The sequence below is a fragment of the Gymnoscopelus microlampas genome, assembly GCF_963454915.1.
Source record: "Gymnoscopelus microlampas genome assembly, chromosome: 17".
NCBI lineage: Eukaryota > Metazoa > Chordata > Actinopteri > Myctophiformes > Myctophidae > Gymnoscopelus > Gymnoscopelus microlampas.
Genome location: NC_139954.1, coordinates 1,884,767 through 1,904,098, shown reverse-complemented (window position 1 = coordinate 1,904,098; position 19,332 = coordinate 1,884,767). Strand labels below are relative to the sequence as shown.

General features: G+C 42.8%; 1 protein-coding gene across 1 annotated transcript in view; it reads left to right on the top strand.

Annotated features, from left to right (window-relative positions):
- The first annotated feature begins 2,028 nt into the window (after positions 1-2,028).
- Positions 2,029-19,332, top strand: part of LOC311064558 (uncharacterized protein) — a 51,427-nt gene continuing 34,123 nt past the window's right edge. Inside the window, exons 1-2 of the mRNA XM_084084422.1 lie at positions 2,029-2,155; positions 2,665-2,939. Of these exons, the coding sequence (XP_083940548.1) occupies positions 2,066-2,155; positions 2,665-2,939 (365 nt within the window). The 5' untranslated portion in view covers positions 2,029-2,065. The remainder of the gene's footprint in view (positions 2,156-2,664; positions 2,940-19,332) is intronic.

Sequence of the window (19,332 nt, the reverse complement as noted above, 5' to 3'; positions counted from 1 at the left end):
CAGAAACCCCCCATGCTAAGGAACCCTTGTGATTAAGCCCCGCGTAATTTGCACAACTTTATAATTTATTTTATAGTTGTTGTGTAGATTAATTGTGTTTTGTATGTTTATATAGGTTTTATTAGTATAGTGTTTATTTGATTGTTTTTAAGGCACAGAAGCCAATGTATTAGGGACCCAATAAATATGACTTACCTTTTTTTGATACACTGTATTCGTGTCCAGTTTCTTAAAGGGATATTCTCATGCCAGTGTTGTATTCTCAAAACCAAAAGTATTGAAACTTACCAGTTAACCTCGAACCTGTGAAAGCCTGAAGAAGAAGTTAAAGTGTATTCAAAGGGGACTTCCCTCTATAACAAAAGTGGCGTAGTCGACAAACAATTAGTTCAGATAGGACCCACAGTAATTACGCACCCAGCACTTTATTGTGCATTTATATTTTATTGTTGTGAGTTTTATTCTGGATTATTTATTAAAGGAGAAGAGTGCAATAGTACAAACAAATTGCAAGTCAAATGTGATACAATTTCGGCCCTGTTCACATATGTTTTTGGCTTTTTTTTTTAAATAAAGGTTTCACAGCTACACGTCCTTTATTTGTGCTCATTACAGAAAGGTCACCACAACAATTTAATAATTTTCATTATTAAAGGAGGTAAAACACCTCCTTTAATAATGAAAATGTTGTACTTGCCCCACATCTACTGTGAACAATACAGTAACAAGAACTGCTTCATTGTACAGCCTGCATACCAAACTATTACTATTAGGGATGCACAACTACGAAATTATGGCCAATATCAAATTATGTGCAGGGTCATATCGACCGATATAATATATTATATTTATAATGCATTTTACATTATACGTTCAACAAGACAAATGTTTTTGATAGAGGCTAATTCATTTTAGTATTGTTCTGATCATTGGACTTATAACATTGATTATAGTCACAGACTCAGTAGGCTGCAGCAGCGCTCCTGTTTTCTGACCTAAAGGGGCGTGTTTAACATCTCCGGCGAGAGAATCCGTGTGATCCCATTGGTTCACCGATCTGTCCGTCAGCCCCCGCCCCGTCAACACAACATTACGAGCGACGCCCACTGCACTCTGGTTGGTTGGGGAAATGAAACACTTCCTATATCAGGTACACCGACGTGCTGCTCCAGGCTTTTATTTTTTAGCAAAACTAAACAATAAAAGCCTGGAGATCGAGGCTACAGACTCAGAAGACCCACACAGAAGTACAGCAATGTTACTGAGATGCTGTTGGCATGGGCAGCTCAACTAATTGTTTTATTTTATATTAACACTATTTATCTCTCTTTTCAAAGTGTAGACGATGATTCTACTTTGATATGAATAAGTATGTGTTTGATAGCAGGCCTATTGGATATTCATATTTTGATAAATGCACTCATAACATTTAGTATAATTTAAAAGGCTAGCATTCTTTTGTCTCATAAATAAAGTACACACATGAAACAAAGATGAGATTTATCACACATATCTCTTCAGAATCCGTGTATGCAGCGTTCAGTTGATATCCGTTCTTAAGTCCCAAAATCGGCTTGTTTTTCAATATCAGCCTTTCAACTACATGAATGGAAAACGGAAATTGACTGTTTTTTTAAATTATCGATAATTCATTAGGTATTCATTATGTATTATACAAAATCGCGTTTTTCTTTTTTGTTAAACACAATTTATTGCCAAGATATCAAGTATCACTTTACAAGCCCGTATCTTGCGTTCAGTGTATTATTCAATGTGAAATCCAAAATCCAAAATTGACTTGATTTTCAATTATAGCCTTTCATCTACATGAATGGAAAAGGCAAATTGACCTGTTTTTTAATTATCGATCTTTCATTATGTCGTTGTACGTTACATTATGCGTTTGTAGCGTCATCCTATCACCCGGAACCGGAAGTCACGGCAACGCGCTCATAGTTATATGCCCGCGCCTCACCGTGCATTCACTACAGTCCTCTCGGCACGGGCACTGCAGTTGTCAGGCAGTCCTGTCGGACTCGTTAGCTTCTTGTGCTAAGTTTAAAACATGTCTACCTGCACGCTATTCTCGGGTGCGACGCGTGTTAATCTCAAACTGGAGGACGTCACTGTGGAGAGGATCTCCCGGATCTTCCAGGTACAGTATGAATTAGTCAATTATATAGATACATATGTTGATTAGCAAGCGTTTCCCTCACTGTTTGAACTTAGCCATCATGCTAATATGTTGCGCTAATGCTATGCTTCCCTCACTGTTTGAAATTAGCCATCATGCTAATATGTTGCGCTAATGCTATGCTTCCATCCCAATGTGTGTATCTTGACCGTGTGGTCTTAGATTAGCCTGATTATCAGACTGAAGCTGCGTGGAGCTTCAGTCTGACATTGGCTCCAGTGTAGGCGATTACAAGGGGGAGGTGATTAGAATTTCCCTAAACCAATTATAATTGGTTTCAAAACACCACCTCTGACTCTCATTGGACGGTACTTTTTGTACCGAATAAATCCTAGGCTCACATTACAACACCAGACCAAGAGGGGCAGTCCACTCAGAGAGTGGGCGGGGTCTATGGTCTGGAACCAGGCTAGTCTTAGATAGTTCAGTTTAGATGTTGTTGTATAATTTAACATTAATTATATTTTTAGGTGTGCAGTACCAAGTTGTACATTAGAGACAATGAGAACCTCGCCATTTTCCCGGAAGATAATGGCTCCTTTCTCGACGTGGCCCCAAGGCAACACTACGAGGTGCACGGACATGAGAATACCACCGGGCCTGCTCCGGACCAGGCAGACGGCCTACCAAGACCGACGACTGGGCGATTTTTCGCTTTCCAAAGGCCTGCTGCTGCAGCAGCCGGTTCCGGGGCCGTGTTGCGGCCTGTGGCTCCCAGAGTCAACGTGGTCAAACCATTTCAAAAGTGATTAATTTCATGGGCCATTTTATCTGTATCTATGTAAGACTTAAAACAGTAAACGTAATGAATGACCATTAAACGGACTGGGAGACTAACCTGCTACTGCTTGAACCTTTAAAATCGTAAAGTAATCAATTGGTGCATTTACTGTCATAGATTCAGATCCATCTAAAACTAATCTGTTGTATTGTCAAGATTAAGGTGTGAGACATCAATAATGCAGTAAATTAAACGTGGACTTCCATAACACCTCAGCAGTGCAGTGCCACAGGCTGATCACCTTCATACCACACCCTATTGATGAAGTAATTTGTTCAAAAGTAGTAAGTATTGAGTGTGTGATGCCCACTAAAGTGTGATCACATTAGTGTGATTGTTTTATGTGTCACAGTGTTTTGAGAAGTGTTTGTATTGTATTTTCCTTTCAAACCCAGGTTGTGTCTTTGTGTAATATTTTCACCAAAACAACAATAACTTTGGTCAATAGGTGGCAGTGTAACACCTTGGTTTCAACCTGTTTTGCCTTCTGAGCTTGTCGTCTACTCAGGTAGTCTAGTAGTAGGAGAGCTTAACAAGATAATCGAAACGAAGCGGATAAAAGCGCCACATTTTTTATGAGGCTTCTTTAGGACCTACTGATGGATTCTAGCCTTGGGTACCAAACTTTATTTTGAAAAGTATCCATACAATTATCCATATCAATATCCATTAAAAAAAAACAGGCTGATTCACTTTTTGGCCTATAACTCTTGAACCGTAGGTCATAGAATCAAAAAATATATTTTTCCTGGACTCCTTGGATCACGACACAACTTCTCTTATAGGTCCCGCCCCTTTTCCGATTTCAATTAAATTAAATCCAATTTAATTTTATTAAATCCAAAATTCACACAAATCGGCACACACTGTGTCTTTGGTCATGTGATGTAGATGTATCAGTCCGATTTCTCATATTCCCCTCAGATTGGCTAAGATTGGCTTCTAAAATTTGTACACCTGCATTTAAATGCGCTTGGCAGCCAACTCCCCTGCAATCAATTAGCTCGTCACTTCTCCTTCTCCACATGACCAAAGACACAGTGTGTGCTGATTTGTATGAGTTGGACAACATTTGTAGGAGTAATAGCAAAATGTGTGTTTTGAAAATAACGCAAAATGGCGTAACATTTTGAAATCGGAAAAGGGGCGGGACCTATATGGGAAGTTGCGTCATGATCCAAGGAGTCCAGGGAAAAAATACTTTTTGTCCTATGACCTACGGTTCAAGAGTTATAGGCCAAAAAGTGAATCGGCCTGTTTTTTTAATGGATATTGATATGGATAATTGTATGGATACTTTTCAAAATAAAGTTTGGTACCCAAGGCTAGAATCCATCAGTAGGTCCTAAAGAAGCCTAAAAAAAAATGGCGCTTTTATCCGCTTCGTTTCAATAATGTAAAAAAATGGGGTTAAGCTCTCCTACTATAGTGCGCAGGCGCTGCTGGCTCTTCTCATAACTGAGAGGAGACTCGGTGGAAACAAGAGCATGTTTCACTGTCTAATTCTTCTAAACCATTTCAACCTGTTTTCCAGGTGGGTTATTCTTCACAAAGCACGCTGAAATGATTGTTGTTGTTTATGTAATGTCTGGAGTTTATTGTGTTTACTTTGTGGGTCGAATGTAAGTGTAAAACGAGTGATTGGAAAGTGTCTCATTGTTTGTAATGTTTGTAATGGCGTCCGCCACGTTGCTCTGTTGTGTGTCACGTTGATTGTGTGTGTCTGGGTATCACATCTCCGTTCTTTTTGTTAGGTTTATGTTTTGATCTGTATACTGGCTGGCTCCAATTATTATTTAATATGTGTATGTATATTTACAGTATTTTGTGACTAGTGTTAAAACCGTTTTTGGGGAAAATGGTTTCAAACCAGGTAACTGCAAACCATGCAGCTGTAAATAGTAGGTTCATTTGGTATGATTACTGTTACTCATATATGCAAGTCCTAGTGGTGCTTAAAGCATCTGTTTATGTATAAAAATGCACTGTAGATGCAGGTGAATTAATGACCAAACACATTAGTCCGCTTGCCAGAATGTGAACCCGGAAATGTTGAGTACACCAAAGTTTTATGTTAGAAATGTTGAGTATGGGTCCCCAGCATGTAGAAACTGCCGGATGCTAACTTGCATATGTTGAGCAATTTTCATAATTTGCATAATTAGCTTTAATTAGCATAATCACCTATATGGACAATATGTCAAAAACTGCTTGGCCGATTTGGCCAATATTGGAGTGGTTTTGGGGGTTATTGAGGATGCTGAATCCATTTATGACAATTAAAAAAATCAAAATTGCCGTTTAAACCGGAAATGGACATATTTAAACTCATGGTAGGGTAATTTTGGTGCATTTTGGTTTGATTTATAGGATGTATAGGACACTGAATCCATTACAAAGATTACATACAGTATTTATTTAAAATAACTGAAATAAATAGAATATTTATGAACACATTAACACAGAACATGTGCATTTAAATATCATTTACATGGACAAGTACATTTGAATCCATGACACTTGGAGTGAGGACTTTGTCACGGTACAATCCTGGCAGTCTCTGTAATCCTTTAAATGGCATTGTCTAGATAAATCCAGCCTCACCATAATATTACCAGGAAGTATAAAGCAAGTTAATTAATCTGAGACAGGTAGAACACATGAGTACCTGAACAGGTTTTGACACACTAGCAGTAAACCAGTAAGACTCCCTAATCGGGAGATAAGCGACCGTAGGTCACATGTATACAGAAGAGGGCTGTAACGGCGATTGGTTCCTAGTTGTGTGGGCAATGGATAGTTTTGTTTGGTGGTCTAAATGTGGGGTTAGCTGTGACATGGTGGCGTTTATGTGGGCAGAAAACGTGTAATGTGTAGCTGTTGCAAATGGGTAACAGAGTGAATGCTGAGAAATACGACTGGCACAGATTTTGTTGTGGGGAGCACAGTGGAGATTGATGAGAATGCAGACAGGCGTATTCATTTTGATGTTGTTTATTGTTGAAGAGGCAGCTTGACAGTGAGTGACATGTAGCAAAGAACATAGCGAAGACATAAGTTGAACACATGCAAGGTGTTACACAGAGTGTGTGGCATGAATTTGGCTGGCAGTTGTGCAAGTGTGTGAAAGAAAAGGATATTGAAAGTAGACATATAGGCAGGCAGAGAGACAGTGGAGAGCGCTGCAGTGGCAGGGGGTCCTCCACTGGGGGCGCCACCACTTTTGCATCCGTTCTGGAGCACCAGGAGTGGGTGGTCCCCGGGAATGCCCCGTGAGCAGCCCCGTTGGGGTGGTCATTTGGTAATTTGTCCACATGTGCTCATTTTTTACACTTGGGGGTCCCCGAGGCAGCTGGGGGTCCCTGGAGCTCCGGGGGTCCTTGGAGGGTGTAGTTTGGCAGGTAAGGAGTGTGTGTGCAAAATGTGGCATGGATCGGGGCAATGGGTGCGGAGATATGAGCAGGGCAAAAGTGTGACGTGTGTGACGGAGTGACGGACGGACACCTGGAGCAGCTTTCTGTAGTAAGTGCGACCTACGGTCGCAACTATCAAAGCAGAGATTTCTGTCCTACTTCCACAGCATGTTACAACTGGTAAACTTTCAAGCATCAGCCCCCTAAATGTCAACTACTCTTCACTGTTATAAATGATATTCTCCTCATCAACCTCATCCTCATCATCTGCTGTGTCTTCATCTTCTCCAGATTCTGCATGCTTATCATCTTGCTTTTCTTGCTGTGAGAGTGTGAGCGGGTTGCAACATATTCTATCAGAGCCTTTGCAGAAGCAGTAGCTGGTACAGGCCAGGCCTGCAGCTGCACAGCTACACTTTGCTGTCAAACAGGGTTTCAACACAGCTTTGCAACTACAGCTGATAATGTCCAAAAGGGAAGGAGGAGCAACAGGGCTTGCATCCAGAACAGGCATGATTATTTCCCCCCCTTCCTTCTGTCCTTCCTTCTTGTCCCATCCAAATTTGGTGATGTCCACGGCTGGTGGATCAGGGCGGTCTGCTGCTTTCCAAAGCAACACCTGTAGATGGGCACGCCGTCCATGGAGGTATGCATTGTGCTCTGTCGGAGGCAGTGTCTTCAGTGCTGGGGGGGTTTTACGCTTTCGGTAGATGTCATATCTGGCAACGTTCAGCGATGCCGACTTCCTCTGGTTGTACAGAGCCAGGAAGAAACCCCTCACTGCGTCTTTTATCTGCACATCAGTAGCTCCCTCCTCTCCGATGAAGTGAAGCAGGTCACTGGGTACTAGTCTCATGGCCTTCAGTGCAGACACCTTCCCTTTCCCAGCAGGATAGGAGGTGGTGTCACACCCAGAGAGAGCATGGATTGTTAGGATAGAGCGACACTGCTCACCCATATTCTCTACTGTTGCATTGATGTTGAGAACAGTGCCATCCCATTTCTCCATCTGCAGGTCACATTGGATGCCCACCTTCCAGCACCAATAGACCATGAGCACAAACACATCAGTGTCGTCACTGAGAATCCGGACAGTTGTAGCTCCTCGACTGAGTGCATCCAACATGTATGAGATGAGGGAAACATCAGCCTCGTCATGAGTGACAATACTATCTGCTCTGCTGATCATCTCAATGTGATCTCCTATGCTGTGCATGCAGAGGAGCTCACCCAGCCTCCGCTTGTTTGTCTTGTTCTTCATCACTTTGTCTCGGCTTGGTAGAGGAGTTGACAGTGAGAGTTGGTACTCTGTTGAACTTTCCCCAGCTCTTCTCTGCCTCTCGTGGTCTTTGGCAGAGACTTGTTCATACCGGTCAAAGATGACAAAGGTTTGAGTGGTGTAGCGATTAAGTCGGTGCCCCATGCTAGCTGCGAGGTCAGCTATGGTGCCTGATGATGGCCACACCACGTGGTAGATGAGTTGTGAAGCATCAACAAGTACAACATCTGGTGGGTGGGGGTTGGGGCCAAGGACTCCAAGGCGCTGGACGATCACAGACTTGTTACCTTTCCGGAGGCATCCATACTCATCAATGATGGATGCAGGGACCGGGCTGAGCTCGTATTCAAAGAGGGTAGAGAGCTCCATTCTTCTCTTGCTACCCACCACCAGCAGCCGAGCAAACAATGCCTCAAGGTCACAAATGATCTTCCCATTTACCTTCACTCGTTTTGCCTTGAATCTCATTGTCACCACCTTATTTGAAATTGGCTTATGAAATCCCTCAGGGAGTGATGCAGAAAACTGTGTGCTCATGTCCTGTCCGATCATCAGTGCATTTTGCACATTCACATTTCCATCCGCTACCTGGCCATTTATTATATGGTGGAGGGTGGTAGTCTCGATGGTGAGTGGGTGGGAATTTTCCCATAGCACTCTCAGGATTTTATCTCTGTCCTCTGCGTCCAACCCCCGCCGTCCTTTACCCTCTTCTTTGTGTTTGTTGGGCTTCACTGTGTTATCCACTACTTCAGTATCGTACATCTCATCCAATGACCTGGAGAGATGGGAGCAGATGCCGAAAGACTGGATCCACACGGCGACCTGCTCAGCGTTGGTGGAGATGCCCTTCATGCCTCCTACCCCCTTGCCTTGCTTGATGTATGTCTGCTCACCAAACATGTCTCCACTCACTGCAGCTGCACCATCTGAGTGGCGGCACACATGGCTTCCAGCGAGTAAGTCATCCTTGGCAACAGCAGGAAGATTCTGCATGTCACGCAGATGCCATGTGATCCATCTTGCATAATGGTGATGACCAGCAGCAAAGAAATAGGGCAGCATCTCTTGAAGGCAGTGCTGTTGCAGCAGCCAGTCACCCTCTCTTTCTGCACGCCAAAACTTGTGAGCTATTAGAGTTGTAGGCCGTGTGGTGACCCACCAAAAAGTGCCTAGAAAATGAATTTCGTTCCCACGACTTGGATCTACTTTTTCAATGCATTTTTGCATAGACAATACCCTTCTGGACTTTGGGTTAAAATACCTCCGCACAAAATCCTGCAGTATTTTTTTACCAGCCAGAAATGTATATAATAGTGAATAACCAAAAAACGAAAATCTTGTGCTGCTGTTTTTGCTTGTAAAATGTGTTATAATGTTTTTGGCAACACAATTTTTTTCTCAAATGTCATAAATACATGTACCTAACACCTGAAACAAGTATTGGTGCATTAGTATACTCATATTTGAATTTAGATCACTTAATGTAGCAAAGTTAAAGAAAACGCTTCTACTGAAGTGATTGGAACCCAGCACAAGGGAGCACACACATAGTACATTTAGCTAAAAGCTTGTGTTTTACACACAAGACATGTCCCAACCTACTGTGTAATGAAAGGTAGAAAAAGAAGCAGCACACCTTGGCCCAAAATGGCTGAAAATCAATCAAAATGCTACCATGACCCCTTAAATTGGAAGAATACCATAAATGGACAAGACTAAAATAAATGCACTAAAGGTCAGAATTATTACAACATATGGTATAAAACATTTATTAAAGTAGCACAGTGTGTGTTAGCATGTGTCATATATCAACTCCCCCCTCCCCCTCCAAAAACACAAAATATGAGAATACCAAAACAAATGCATACAAATGCATCACAATAAAACAATTTCACTTCAGTGCAAAAAAGTATTTTTTTTTGGCAGTGCAAGTAATTCTTTTGGCAGTGCAAGTAAATTTAAGGCTGTGCTGTGAAAAGAATAAAATACAGACATTTTAAAGTTGTTTTTCAACATGTATGCATTGCATTTAAATGGGTTAAAATGGCAGTGTAGCAAGTCTTGAACATGTTGTTGATAATGAAATAAAAAAAATAAGGAGCACATTGTGCATATCTTAATCATCCCTATCACTGTCATCAGAGTCATCATCTGATAGAGCTCTTTCTTCTGTTTCCTTTGAAACATTCTCACAGTTCTGGCACCGACACAAATCAGTACAAGATAGTCTTGCAGACTTACAGGAACATCTTTCAGTGTCACATTTGGTTGTCTTGCAACTACAGTGGACTACCTGCAACACGCTATCAGGGGCAGGATTTCTAGTCATCCATGTGACTGTTAACTCCCCATCGTCAATGTGCCATCCATTGCCAATGGGTGAAGGGGCACACATTATACCAGTCAGAGAATGTCTCATTACTGCTGCTTGGTAGTTTGCTCTTCTGCAGTGTTGATACAGGGCGTCACTTGTTGGGGGAATGGACAGTTCCGGCAAAGCTGACGATGCCATGCAGAATGATTTGTATCTTGCATCGTTTACGTTTGTGGCCGATGACTGGCCATACAGGTGGCACACATATTTGCTAAGTGTGTTAAAGGTAGACTGGTCAAGGTTGAAACTGCTGCCCAGATGTGTGAACCCAGTCAGGTATTCTTCTTTCAGACAAGCAAGAGAAAATGTCTTCCTTTTGCCCTTGCCATGAAAGGCGCTGGTCGAGTCACAACCTGAGAAGGTATGGATACCAATGAGTGCTGAACAAACACTGGTGCCAAGAGCTGCTGACACCTTAGCCACATCAATGATCCTCGTTCTGTTGCCTACACCTGTGAAAAAATATAAGCTACAAGGTAAATCTCTCTGCAGACTTACAGCAATCACTGCCACGTCCGTGTCAGGGCTTTTGATGACGACAGTTTGATGTCCTTGTGCAGCATGCTGTGCATGTAAAAACACCCGAGTGTCACATTCCTCATGATCACATGTCAGTTCTGGAACAGCACTGACAGTTTGTGAACCGTCTTTAACAGTAACACAGTGACACAGTTCTCCATGTGCTATGTACAAGCTTAAGTCCGTGCCCAAAATGGTGAGGTCAGCATCTCGCCAAGCAACATAGAGGAATTCTGCCAGTGCTGCTTTGTTAGTTCCATCTGATAGAAACTTTTTCCATTGTGTTGGTGCCTTCTGATCCCGTCCATAGATTTGCACCTGTTGCGTACCGCCCCCAGCTCTACGTGACCGCTCTAGGTTTTTTATACTCATTTTGGGATACTGGTCAATGACAAAGTCTAGCCGTGTACACTTGTGCTGCAGAGCTAGCTTGACCACATACTGTAGCAAGTTGTCAGCAAACTCTCCAAAGGTAGCTGGTTTTGAACGAATGGCTTGAATGACTGCCATGCCATCAAAGAGAATAGCTCCATGTGATGGAACTCCTTGAACTAAGCAGTCTCCACCTTTGTTCTCCAACAGAGTCATCAGGGCTGATTTATCTGTTTTAGCTAGTGCCCCATCAGTACTGGCTAAAGGATAGGAAACGGTTCCCAAGGAGTATGACAGAATTTCCCTCAGGTCTATCTTTCTACTTTGACCAATAATGAGTAGTCTGGAGAACAGTTTCTTGTCGGCTCGCAGAATCACATCTTTGCCTGCTGCAGATTTCTTCTTCGTCTTTGCCTGGTCGCTGAAGGTCTTCAGTTTTTGTGCCTTGATGGGGGCGAATATGTCGACGGATTTTGATAACAGTCTTTGGTCCATAAACTCTTTGACAGCTTTTTCCCCCTTTTCATGTGCTGCAATCAAATCCTTCTGGATTTCTTCAGCTGCTACTGTCCCTGAGCTAAGACAAACAATGCCATCTTGGTGTATGTCAAATGGGTTCAGCATGGAATCTAAGGTGGAACTTATTCTGGTCACAGCCTTTTCATCGGCCTGAATCCGTGTGCGGTCTAGATCTTTTCGTCTCCGTGTTTCAGGAGATTTGCCAGCCATTGACTCACATTGTCTAGCTATGGCAGCTCTTTCATGTTGTGACAATATCCAGCGAGACACTGCATCCCGATTCTGTGTTATCCCTGTCCAGCCACCCTTTGTCTTGGAATCTCTGTTGCACGTTTGCTCAATAGCCTGGTCACAAGCAATTGATGCAAATCCATGGGCACTTTGACGTTGGACAGTCCACTGGCCTTTTACACTGAGGTCTTTGTGACAAGAAGGATGTGTGATAGGCAAATTGACCATTTCCAGCCAGTATGGAGGTAAATACCTAGCATAGTTCACACGATCATAAGCAAAAAACCATGCCATCATCAAGCGCACTGTTGATAGGTGAAGCTGCCAGTCTGATTCACGTGTTGCTCTCAAAAACAGAAGGAGTATTTGCACCATGTCGATGTATGAACTCCAGAAGGCAAACGTTGGGTTTTCTGCACTTCTCTTTTCCACAAAGACTGCATACTTTGAACACATTTTGTAAAATTTCTCGTTTGCACTCAAAACTTCCATTGTTCTGTCAGGGAATGAATCTTTGATCTCTCTGATGACATCCATGCACTCATCTCTCTCCTCTGGTGTCAAAGAGTCTAGAAATGTGCTAAATCTGGCACGTTGCAGACTCTCATACATAAGTTTGTGTGCCCTCATGCTGCGGTTGTATTGATGACCACTGATGACACCATTGATGGATCCTGGGGCAACAACTTCTGACTCAATGAGAATGTCTTGCAGTCCTGCATCACCAAACCTTTTCCCTAAAATGCCTAGGAAAGACATGCATGTATGAAACTCACCTAGTCTTATCACTACACGCTTTGTCAGGTCAGTATCTTTCCAGTGGATTTGCTGAGCTTTGGCATATATAGCTTGGTCAAAAACTAACACTACATGGTCCAGCTCTAGCTGATTAGCAACTTCAACACTTCGCTTCAGAATAGTGTTAACTGTTGACATCTCTGTCGGTGAAGCCTCGATGACCGGAAGATAATACAGAGCTGACTTTTGCAGAGTCGCATCACTTTGAAGCATTGTATGGAAACCTGTCCAGCTTGGGATTGTGCATGCTTCAGCATCTGTGTACTTCACTAAAACATATGCTAGTTCAGTTTTGGCAGCAGACACAGTGTTCAACTTGTATGTTTCCGCCTGCAATGGAACACTTTCATGGTGAAACAAGTTCTGTGGCCCTTGTCTTTTAGACTGTTGGTAGTGTTCGATAGGGAAGCTAGGCGGTGCTTTGAATGTGTAAACTGCCTTCTTTAGTGGCTGTCTGTCTGTTCTTGACACAGTTTCTGTGACAGAACTTTGCAGCATAATGCCATTAGTATGGTGAGTAGTTCCACGACCTGACAGTGTCTCCTCCCCAAAATCAATATTGTCCCACACCAGTATTGTAGGTGCCTTCTTTGAGAAGCCCTTTGGGATTTTGTCTCTGTCCTCTACTAGTTGTAGTTCAGCTAGGCTAGTGTCTAAACTGACAACTGTGTTCCATGAAGCACAATGTCCTAATCTACTCAGTAGTGACAGAACATTGGATGAACCTGTTAAATGGCGAACAGTTAGACCAAGGCACAATGACTTTGGGGTCTGCTTGCGACCTTTAGAACCAAGATACACAATGTCTTGACAAATGGATAACACTTTTAGGTTCACATCATCAGGAATATCAACATAACAGGCTAGTGTTGGTTCCTCTGTTGCACCTATAATCCAGGCAATTAGATTGTATAGTTCAACTGGCACAACAGATTTTGCTTCAGACACATTGAAATCCTCTGCTGTGGGAGGCCACGGGCATGTCATACCAGGAGAGTCACATAGAAGCCTCTTCAAAAGCAATCCTGCACTATACAGTGTCCTTGTGTTCTCCTCAGTGTTATGTCCAGATGTTGTACTAGCCATGTGTTCACTGTGACTTTCATCTTGGCTTACCTCAGTGGACTGTGACTCGGTTGTTGTTTCTGTACCTGATGCCTGAGGTAGCCTGTCTATCAGTTTATCTGCTGCCAAAGTCTCAACATAAACCAGTTCTGTGACGTTGCGCTTGGCAGGTTTGTGAAAAACAAGCTGGGGGAAATCACAGGTCAACCTCCTCTTCAATTTGTCCTGCCTGCAACATAAAAACACAAGTATACAAATGAACCAATTTTGTTTAAACATACTCTCATAGCCTATTTTGTTAGAGGATAAATAAATAAAACTAAAAAAAACATAAAAAAATGAAACTTTTCAGCGTGAAGATTTTGGTTTTGTTACCAAGAATGTCAAACATACACATAGTATTTGAGTGACTGTACCTGTACTCTGAAGCATCAAGACCCTCATGCTCCTTCACAGTGTTGACAAACATCTTTCGCAGCTGGTTCATCTTCAGCACGTCCTGGTTAACTATCAGCCTCTGTCGGATGACCCTCTCACAGAAGATCTTGTAGCTGTCAGTAAAGGGTGGTTGATTTCTGAAAACAAACACACACACACACACACACACACACACACACACACACACACACACACACACACACACACACACACACACACACACACACACACACACACACACACACACAAATACTTAACATGTGCAAAGAGTTGTGCCTTACTAGAATACTAAAATGTGCAATGTGAGCAAATTGATAATGCAATGTAATAACTCACACTTGGTCTGTGGTTGCAGTACTTGTTGCTGTAGACCTCGTCAAGAACCTGCAGTAGTCTCTGTAACAGATCCTGTGGTAACGCACCTCAAGGGCCACACAGTCTTTGTCCTTAATATGCCGAAGGATGGTAAAGTCTTCCTTCATCTCAGCAGCCTTCATCAACCGGCCTTTAAACAAAAAAAGTACACGTTAATGATCTCTGTGTGTGTGTGTTGGGGGGGGGGGGGGCTGTAAATAACACAGTGATGGAATAAATGTAAATGTGTCTTTTACAGATTTGTATTGCCATCATTACAAAAGACTATGTGTGGTGTTAATGTATGTATGTATTATATTTTTTTTCCATGGGAAGGTAAATACATGTTAGTGCTACTGCTAAAATCTCTCCCCTAAAGAGCCATAAAACAAAAGGGCCACTGACTGCTAGCAGCTGTGACCTGCCGACCTGAACCCCTTGCATTCCAGCCTTATCAGCAGCTATTGTTTTAGTAGGTCCTGCTCTTATCTCTCACAAGCTATAACAACACAGAGTCACAGACTAAGCAATGCTAAGCAGTATAATATAACAGTGATTTTCATCCCCTTACAAATGTGCTATTTTGATTAAAAATCAAAAACATACATTAACCACGTAAGCACTATTTACACTTTGGCCTTTTGAAAACATCTGATCTACAAGCTCACAACGTTGTGAGCTTGTAGATCTGCTATTTTCAAAATATTTGTATACATTATCTACCTTTTAAACCTGTGAAATGGGACATTCTGCTTATTGAGTACTTTCTACTTTTGGTACGTTAAGTACATTTTCATAGCAATACTCATATCCATGCATTGCAGTATTGATACTTTTACTTACAGTAACAAATGTGAGTACTTTTTCCACCACTGCTTTTGTCTCTCTATCTGCACATATCCTTCCCAAAAAATACCACTGCATGTTACATAGTCAACAGTTCCTGCCCAGTCAGGAATTCACACATAAATGTCAACATCTTTGATCTGAACAAAAGAACCAACACATTGTGTCTTTAACAAAAGGTGTGAATTACTCCCCCCAGCCTTGGACTCAAACACAGCCCATCAAATAAAAGAAGACCTCAGATATTATAATGATAGGCCTACATATAGTCCTAAAATATATAATGTACCCATATAATCATAAAATGACAAATCAATATTTGACAGTCCAAAATTGACATGCATGTTTTGTTTAAAATCTCTTACATGCCCATATTGCGAATTATTTCAGTCTCTCATGTCTGTGTGTGTGCCCCCACCCCCTCGCGCATGTGTTTGGGGGGGGGGGGGCAACGGGACCCCCGTGATTACATCACGGGGGTTCAAGGACCACCAAGGGGTCCGGAGAGTCCCGCGAAATCATTGTTATCCACGTTATAAACATTAAACAACAGTTCTGCGTGTGTGTGTGTGTGTGTGTGTGTGTGTGTGTGTGTGTGTGTCTGTGTGTCTCTTACCTGCAGACAACGTTTCTGCTTTTGAGAGTTGATCCTTCGTGCGTTTGCCTGCCACAGTGATGTACTTGTCCACTTTTTTACAAATGATGCATAACGCTGGAAGAACAGGGCCAGCAGAAGCCACAGGCAAACCTGTCCTGGACCTAAGTTTCTTTCGGGGGGTTTCAGATGTGGCTCCGTCGGCACTGGTGCTGGCCGAAGGGACTGACTGACCCGCGTCTGCATCGGGAACTTCCAACGTCTGTGTGGCGCTTTTTTCGGCCGCTACAAAACGCTTTTTGTCATTAAAACGATTGTAGCACGCTATGTGAAACCCAGCGTCCTCGGGATGCTGGTCGAAAGGCACATCCACACAATGTTTATAACTTTCTGCAACTTCTTTACTCTCACCCTGCAGAGGAAGCCAACGCTTGATGCTGTTTCTGTAGGTATCCCACCGTATCATTGTAAAATCCCGGACGACATCTTCCCTCTGGACAGACATAGAATGCATATAGCATCGTTTAGAGTCCTTTTTACGTGATTTTGAATGATATTTTCTTTGTTTTGGTTTGTTTTCCTCGGAGTCCTCGCTGCTCGTGCTCGATGTAACCGTTGCCATGGTAGTTGTTGTGGGAAATGCTGAGGCGGAAGAGGCGCCTCCATTGGTTGTAACGGGAATCACGTGTCAAAAACCGCACCACCTCTTTGAAAGTATTACTGCGCTGCTAAGAAAATAGTACCGACTTTTAAACTCTAATTATATAAATACTGCGCCGAGTCAGATGTCGTTACTTTTTTTTCTTACTTACTACCAATAAATCTTTTTTAAGAAGCAGAGATTATTCAGATCCACTTGATGGGAACGAAACTGAACGATAATGGGGTAGACAATACGGCCTATTGGGGTGATGAAGCAATCCACCCATAGCTGGCCTGTGGGGTGCTCTCTCGCTTTCTCCAGGAATGCCGTTATCTGCTCATGCGTCTTCTCTCCCTCCTCTAAGAAATCATAGAGGAGAGCAGACACTACCAAACGAAAGGCTCGCATAGCCTTGGGCCAGGCCTTCCCATTGAAAATAGACTTCAGGCCTCCAAATGCCACACCTACTAGCTCCTCCACACCCGTTGAATTCATTAGTTCTCCGATTGAGCCGATAAAGGACATGAGAGTGTGCATCATCCCGGGTCTGAGTACGACTGATGACCATCGCTGCGGATCACTCCACTCGATCTGGCAAGCGATCATGTACAGCTGCATGTCAAATGTTATGTGACTGTAGCTCATACCGAGTCGCCTGAGTGATGTGTCTAAGTAGGCAATGGTACTGAGCACTGTATCTGGGTGGGCAGGGGGCGAGTCAAGCAGCGGTCCAAATACGCTTATTGTCTTCAGCTTAGGAGCACTGTCATCACCACTGCGATCTTGCACAACATTGTAGGCCGACCACTCCAGGGGAAGAGGCGAAGAGTGGAGCTGACAGAGCCAAGCAGCGTCCTTTTTCTCTGCTCTTGAAATACTCTGGTTGATGGCATCTTGCATAGCATCACTTCTTGGGACTTCTTTTAAAGCTGGAGGAGGCATCTTCTTGGGGCCTGTATAATGTTCAATGAGAAAACTCCTCTTATCAGCTAGACAAAGTTTTCCAGCTTCGAGCTTTGTCAGTCTGGGTAGTTTTAAGGACATGACCCCAGCACCAGGAGTGGCTCCTCCAGTGAAAAGGATACCTGCTGGATTTTGCACAAACTGAGTGGCCATGGCATGAGTCGTGCGGCGACCATTGGGTGTGAAGACCACAAGATCGAAATTATCACCCCAGCTGTGGATAGGGCCGATGTGCCTATCCAGGCCAACTGCAAGCATGTATTTATCTGGGACCTCTGAAGCATAGTTGGCAGCTGACTTCCTGAACCGTAGGACTTCATCATAGGTAGTGACAATTCCATGCTCATGTAGGTTCTGAATCAGCTCTGAGCTACCATGCTTATGGTGGAGTTTTACAGCAAGCCCCAGAGTTGTCTGATTCCAGCTCCTACTGATGTGCTGCTGGATGCATTGAGCGAGTGTAAGTGATGGTTTAGTCACTTTTCCTTCCTTGGACACGAGACTGGAGACAAGCTTGAGTAGGGTTGGACTGGTATCTTGAACGACCTTGTCATGTCGGAAGCTGCCAAGATCATATTCATGGGGTAATGGAATATTCTGGACCTCCACCTGCACTCTCCTGACAAGGTTGATGATGTCGTCATCATCATCATTGGATGTTTCAACTTGTTTTACTAGTTTGAGTGACATAGCAATGTGTTGTCTAAACCCAATAAGAGTCTGGAACCCTGCAACGCTTAGTACAACTACTGTGTCACCATAATAATCACTCAAGTTGTGTAGCATCTGCTTCCTGCAGAGGTTTCCAGAATTAGCTACATATACATTGTGTAAATCTGACAAAGTCCATGTCAGCGACTTGTTTGCACACATGTGGTTAATGACTGCAGCTAAGCTGCTATCAACTTGTTTACTACTAGCACTTGCACTTGAGTCAATAGGCACCTTCCTAAAGTCATTGTAGCACTTGGCATGATACTGGGCACCAGCTGAGGGCAGGTCTATGGTGCCATTCACCCGTAGCTGCACTACCTCAGCCCAGTCATCCTGGCGCTCATCACATTTGGATAAGATGACATCTTTGAAGGATGGAAAACCTGGTCTCTCTAGAGTCTGGCATTGCTTAACTCTAACTGCCTTCCACCTTTCAGGATTGTTGGGGTCTTTAGGTTCACAAATGAGACCACAGACAGTTTTTTGAATACTCGAAGGCAGAGACTTGAGAGCGAACACTTCGCTTTCCTGGTTCACTGGAGTATGCTGAGTCTGACTTGCGTTTTGTCACATTTCTAGACATGGAGGTATATGAGCTATAACATGATTTGTGACATAATACAGAGGCTGATCGTCCATGGGTAGCATTGATGCTTGTCAAAGTCTCATGTATAGCTTTGTCTCCGAGCTCTTCACTTTTATCAAGCAGAGTAGCTATGCCTTTGGATCCAGATGTTTTGAAGTCATCGTCCTTGCCGTTGCACGGCGCAAACAGGCATTTCTTCCCGGACATATCGACCTGAAAAAACAACATATCTTAAAATTTGTATTTCAATGTATCCATACATTTATTTAATTTAAATGAATATAGTTATAACTATTCTCTGTAATAGTAGATGATGTACAGCATCTCTGTAACTTACAGTGCAGCTGAAGAGCGTACATCAGATGATGAATGAGGATGTCTGCCCCTGGTTATGAACACCTACAATTTAAATAAAATGTTATTAAGATGCTCAAATAATAATACAAATAAATTCCTGGGTTCCATCAAAATTACATTGAGATAATCTCTGTAACTTACAGTGCAGCTGTAGAGCATACATCATATGATGAATGAGGATGTCTGCCCCAGTTGTGATTATAAACACCTAAAATTCAAATAAAATGGGATTAAGTCCTCAAATAATAATAATAATAAATGTCTGGGTCCCATCAACAAGGAATACAC